The 6,150-nt window shown below is 51.7% G+C and overlaps 1 protein-coding gene across 1 annotated transcript; it reads left to right on the forward strand.

The window, feature by feature from the left end:
• The first annotated feature begins 2,042 nt into the window (after positions 1-2,042).
• Slc30a1 (solute carrier family 30 member 1) lies at positions 2,043-5,916 on the forward strand. The gene is made up of 2 exons (NM_022853.2): positions 2,043-2,833; positions 4,098-5,916. The coding sequence occupies exons 1-2, from the start codon at positions 2,215-2,217 to the stop codon at positions 5,000-5,002; spliced, it is 1,524 nt and encodes a 507-aa protein (NP_074044.1). The 5' UTR covers positions 2,043-2,214; the 3' UTR covers positions 5,003-5,916.
• Positions 5,917-6,150: the final 234 nt, after the last annotated feature.

Genomic DNA, 6,150 nt, shown 5'->3' on the forward strand with positions numbered 1-6,150 from the left:
TAAAGCGGTAGTTCTCAACCTGTGGGTCACAACGCCTTGGGGGTCAAATGACCCTTTCTGGGGAGGTGGGAGTCACCTTGGACCATTGGAAAACAGATATTTACTTTAGGATTTGTAACTGTTGCAAAATTAAGTTATGAAGTAGCAAGGAAAGGGTCTAGCATTAGGAAGGTTGAGAACCACTGCTTTAAAGGAATCTGTCTCAATAAAAGGCCACAGTAGGAGGCAAAATGGTCCCCGGCTGCCCAGTGACTCAAGTGACATAAGGATACTTTAAGTGCCTTCCAAATTTAGGCTTCTATAGAGAGGCTGGACTTTTGAGGCTGTGTTTCCCACTTCTGTGTGTGTATGGGGTAATCCAATCTAAGCACCACTATCATGTGTCTTACTTCAAATTCAGCGTCTCAAAGTGGAGTTCACTGTTCTCCCATTGTCCAATAAAATGCCATTTAAGGCATTAACATAACTGTTAATGTCCCCTTTAGCTCTCTTGCCTCCCAACATCCAGGCAATCGCCAGGTTCTGCTGTTTATTCCCTCACAAAACTGGGAATCTTTGACCATGCTCCCTCATTCAGCAAAACAATATGAAGACCCACCTAGCTAGTTTCCCAGTCTGCGTGCTGGGATGAGAACATCATTTACAAAGCAAGAGGCAGTCTTGGAACAAGAATTTCTGCTGAGTGGTGGTGGTGGCGGCGAACACCCAATTCCCAGCACTCAGAAGGCAGAGGCAGCTTTATCTCTGAGTTCGAGGCCAGCCTGATCTACAGAGCGAGTTCCAGCACAGCCAGGGTCACTCACAGAAACTGTCTTGAAAAACCAAAAGGAAAAAGAAGAAAAATTTTCATGCAAAAGGACACAGTGGGCCATGCATAGCTCAATGCAATGGCTGTAACCTAGGGGGTCCTTCATCCAGTTTGATGGCCCAACGGAGGCCTCCCAATGGAGGTCCACTCTGGGAGACCTTTTCCCACACTGATGTGCACACATTCACTATTCTCACCTAGAAGACCAACTCCAAAGAGTCTTAGCCAACTCAGCAAGGGTGTTTGGTTCTTGGGGCCTTTCCACCACTTTCTTTTGTATTCTAGCCGCCCCTCCCCCTCCAAACAGCCCACACAAGGGTTCGGAGGTTTGTAACCTATAAATAGTGTGAACTCACAGAGCCTTGGAATTTTAGCTAGAAGGAAGCAGAAGAGTTCTACTTGCCCAACCCTTTCCTCTATTGATGAAGAAACAGGTGGAGAGAGATTAGGTGACTTGCCCAAGTCACGCAGCAGGCTCCCGCCCAAGTCAGCACCCCACACCTTAGAGTGTTGGCGGCAGGCTGACTTCACACGGTTGCCCCGGGGGGTGGCCCTCCGGGTGAGACCCGCTGAATGGAAAGTGTTCCCGGGGCTGGGGTTGTCCTGCTAGCAAACCAGTCCCTAACTCAGCTCTTCGCTCGGCCGCGCCCCCGCCGCCCGCACAGCCCGAACTCCCCGCCCCTCCTGGGCGCCGACCTGTCACCCAGCCGCCCCCACGTGCACCCAGCTCGCAGGATCAAAGTCTGGGACGGCCAAGCCGGAGCAGGGGAACCACGGCCCGGAACCCTCACCGCGGGAAGCGGGAACTGCTCACGGCGCCCCAGGGCTCAGCGCCACCGCCCTGCCGCCTGCCCACCGCTGCACGCGGCCCGCGCCCACCCTCCCCCGCACCGCCCGCCGCTGCACCCGGCCGCGGCCCCCGGCCCACGCCCCGCTCCCTAGTGCACAGGCCCCGCCCCCAGCTCCCGCGGCCGCGCCCCGCCCCCTCCCGCCCCTCCGCCGCGCTAGCCAATAGAGACTGAGGAGGGGCGGGACGCCAGGGCTGTCGTGAGGCAGCTCTGGCCAATGGGGAGGCGAGCCGGGCCGGGGGGGCGGGACACCGGGGCCTTGTCACGCTCGGGTCCGTGTGAAAACGGGGGTTCCGAGTGCAAAGCAAAGTTTTTTTGTAAACCGTCTGCAAAGGCGGGGGGGTGAAGACGGCGGCCGCCACCGGGCCGAGCGCAGTCGCTGCGGACGCGGTCTCCCGAGCGCCTCGGTCCGATGCTCGGCAGCCCCTCGGTACGCAGTGGCCCGCCGCGCCCTCCGCCTCGCCAGTACAGCCGAGCGCCGGCGCTTGAGTAGCTGCGCGGCCGGCGGTTTCTCCACAGCGCCGCTCCCGCGTCAGCGCCGAGCTTCAGGCCGCCGCCATGGGCTGCTGGGGCCGCAACCGCGGCCGGCTGCTGTGCATGCTGCTGCTGACCTTCATGTTCATGGTGCTGGAGGTGGTGGTGAGCCGGGTGACCGCGTCGCTCGCCATGCTGTCCGACTCCTTCCACATGCTGTCGGACGTGCTGGCGCTCGTGGTGGCGCTGGTGGCCGAGCGCTTCGCCCGGAGGACTCACGCCACGCAGAAGAACACATTCGGCTGGATCCGCGCTGAGGTGATGGGCGCGCTGGTGAACGCCATCTTCCTCACGGGGCTGTGCTTCGCCATCCTGCTGGAAGCCGTCGAGCGCTTCATCGAGCCGCATGAGATGCAGCAGCCGCTCGTGGTGCTTAGCGTCGGCGTGGCGGGGCTGCTAGTCAACGTGCTGGGGCTCTGCCTGTTCCACCACCACAGCGGCGAGGGCCAGGGCGCAGGCCACGGCCACTCGCACGGCCACGGCCACGGCCACCTCGCCAAGGGCGCGCGCAAGGCGGGCCGCGCGGGGGGCGAAGCGGGCGCGCCGCCGGGCCGGGCGCCGGACCAGGAGCCGGACCAGGAGGAGACCAACACGCTAGTGGCTAACACCAGCAATTCCAACGGGCTGAAGGCGGACCAGGCAGGTGAGCGCCGGAGGGGTCGGGACGAGCGCCCCCTGGCGACCGCGGTGGGTGCCACGCCCCGCGCCCGGGTGCGCGGTGGTTTCGTGCCCACTGTACAAGTTTGATAATGATGTGTTGGGGGTGTGTGGGCCCTGGTTAAAGGCGGCCTTTGTGAGTGTGTGTTTCCCAGAACCGACCGCCTAATCCGTAAAATCACAGTTTAGGGACCTGCCAGGGCATGTTGCATCCTTACTTCTTCGGGTCTGGCATAATGGGACTAGACCCAATGGTGATGTATTACCCTTGGGGTTTTAATGAACGTTTTTCATCTTGAGCACACTGTACATGATGGTAATTTGGAAGGTAAGTGTTGAAAAAAAAATTAGAACCAGCCGGTACCACCCAGGCTCGATGTTAACGTTTTGTTCCTTCCAGTTTTTCCTTGCTGTTTGTATCTGTTTAAGTTCCATACAGAGGCAGCTTAACCTCTCCAGTGCATAGTAACATGTTAAGGAAGTGCAGGTGGTACATAGAAAGGAGAAGATGAAGCTGCCCAGGTGTGCTGTCTGACTGGAACTTTTAGGTTACTAAGTGATTATTGATTTCCAACTTCATTGATAGCTTCAGGTTGTGTTGTGCTTGTTGGTTTGTTTTTGGTTCCTGGAGACAGGGTTTCTCCATGTAGCCCTGGCTGTCTGTAGAACTAACTCTGTAGAATGGGCTGGCCTCAAACTCACGGAATTCCTCCTGCATCTGTCTCCCCAGTGCTGGGATCAAAGGCTTGCACCACCCAGCAATAGCCCCAGGTTGTTGATTTGTCAGTGTGTAAACTCCTCTGCCAAGACAGTATATTTTATGTTCATGATGAATATTTTACGTTAGAGCCGATTTTCTCAGTCTACCTAGTGCCACAGAGTAAAGAGAAACTCACCTAAGATTAGTTTGTGTCAGAGGACGTAAGTCCTCAGTGCTACTTAACTGGTCACCTTAAATTTTGCTTCTCTTGTATGTTTCAGAGAAGTGAAGTAGAATGTTTACAGGACACTAACCCAGTAGTGGGGGGCAGGTGAGAGAGGGTGGGAAGGAACGAGAAGGAACAGTAACCCAGTGACACAGTTGAATTTTTGCTGTTGTGTACTGGCAGTACCCAGTGCCAGCTCACTGTGAATTGCTCTCAGCACACTTTTATTGTGCTTTATGAAACAAGTTGAAATTTACCGCCAGACAGGATGTTTTTATGGACACTTTAAATGTGCGTAGTTAAAATTGTATTGTTTTGTTGTAGAGCCAGAGAAGTTGAGAAGTGATGATCCAGTGGATGTACAGGTAAATGGGAATCTCATCCAGGAGTCAGACAGTCTGGAATCAGAAGACAACAGGGCTGGACAGCTGAACATGCGAGGAGTGTTTCTGCACGTCCTTGGAGATGCCCTGGGCTCTGTGATCGTTGTTGTGAATGCCTTGGTCTTCTACTTTTCCTGGAAGGGTTGTACTGAAGACGACTTTTGTGTGAACCCGTGTTTTCCTGATCCCTGCAAATCGTCTGTAGAGCTGATGAACAGCACCCAGGCCCCCATGCACGAGGCTGGTCCGTGCTGGGTCCTCTACCTAGATCCAACCCTGTGCATTATAATGGTTTGTATACTTCTTTACACGACGTACCCACTGCTCAAGGAGTCCGCTCTCATTCTTCTACAGACTGTTCCTAAGCAAATTGATATCAAACATTTGGTAAAAGAGCTACGAGATGTTGAAGGAGTGGAGGAAGTCCATGAGTTACACGTCTGGCAGCTCGCCGGAAGCAGGATCATCGCCACTGCTCATATAAAATGTGAAGACCCAGCTTCATACATGCAGGTGGCCAAAACCATTAAAGATGTTTTTCACAATCATGGAATTCACGCCACCACCATCCAGCCTGAATTCGCTAGCGTAGGCTCTAAATCAAGTGTCGTCCCGTGTGAGCTCGCCTGCAGAACTCAGTGTGCTTTGAAGCAGTGCTGTGGGACACGGCCACAGGTCCATTCTGGAAAGGAGGCAGAGAAGGCTCCAACAGTTAGCATTTCTTGTTTAGAACTCAGTGAAAACCTAGAGAAGAAGCCCAGGAGGACTAAAGCTGAAGGCAGTGTCCCCGCTGTGGTGATAGAGATTAAAAATGTGCCAAACAAACAGCCCGAATCATCTTTGTGAGCCTTGAGAAAGATGTGATATTTGACTTTGCTTTTAAACTGCAAGAGAAAATAGACTCCATTGAAATGCTAAGTTTGCCACGTAGTGTAATTGAAGTCCTCGTCTGGTCGCACAGTTTAATTCTATTTTTGTCAGAACGTAATGGAACTGCAGAATAGAGTGCGCTACAGCACAGCCTCGCGATTACTAGTGCATAGTGCAGCTGTGCTGGAGCACGCTTTGAAAGCCAGTTTAACACTATGTTACATTTTTGTTTAAAGTAAGTATAGACCTTATATGACATAATGACATTTGATTCCTGGTTTTCCCATGATAAAAATTAGGGGGATAAATAAAATTGTTACTGGAATTTCTCTGCTTTTCTTTCCCCCATTGTTATATCTTATCTGTTAGGATTGTAATTGCTAGGCCTTTAAAGTCATCAAGCTTGTTTCCTCTGATGTTGAGGGGTAGTTACGTGCCCTTTGAGATCATAAGCCTAGCATAATTGCAGCATGTTTCCAGAGCAAGTCATGACTATTAGCAGGAAACGAGATTAGTTACTACTCTGTTCTCCACTTCTGAGTAGTCGAGTAAACCGTGAGGTAATTCACAAGATGAGTTAGAGTTTACACATTGTAGAGCATATAGGGGAGAAGAGCAAGGAAGAAGGCAATATGTCAGTTATTACCTATTAATGTGGAGATTATAGCTCTAAATTACCTTGAAAATCTCAAATGGCTTTATTCTACCAAAGTCAGTCTAAACACTTCTGCCAGTGTTGCTTTCTTTCAAAGACTGGTATTAGCAACATTGAGCTAAAAGTTCTAAATGCATGAATAGTTTTGAAAATGCAGACTCCTTAACTGCAAACTATTAAATTGTGTCTTAAAAAAACTTCCATAGTGACCTGTCAGATGGATTGAATACCTTTCTAGATGTGTAGCCAACAGTGTGTGCTTAGCCAAGAGCCAGTGACTTGAGAATGAAATCAGATGGCTCATGCAATTTGGATATTACTTTAGAAAGCAAAACCAATCAGAGGAAGGCAACAGGTCTTTAGCTTCGCACTTTACACCCAGGAAGTCATTCACGGCTGCTCCATTGCCACAGATTTCAGATCCAACACAGACATTGAAGATTTTTAAGTTATATTTTCCTTGATAGAG

Source organism: Rattus norvegicus, chromosome 13, assembly GCF_036323735.1.
Source record: "Rattus norvegicus strain BN/NHsdMcwi chromosome 13, GRCr8, whole genome shotgun sequence".
In the NCBI taxonomy this organism is placed as follows: Eukaryota; Metazoa; Chordata; class Mammalia; order Rodentia; family Muridae; genus Rattus; species Rattus norvegicus.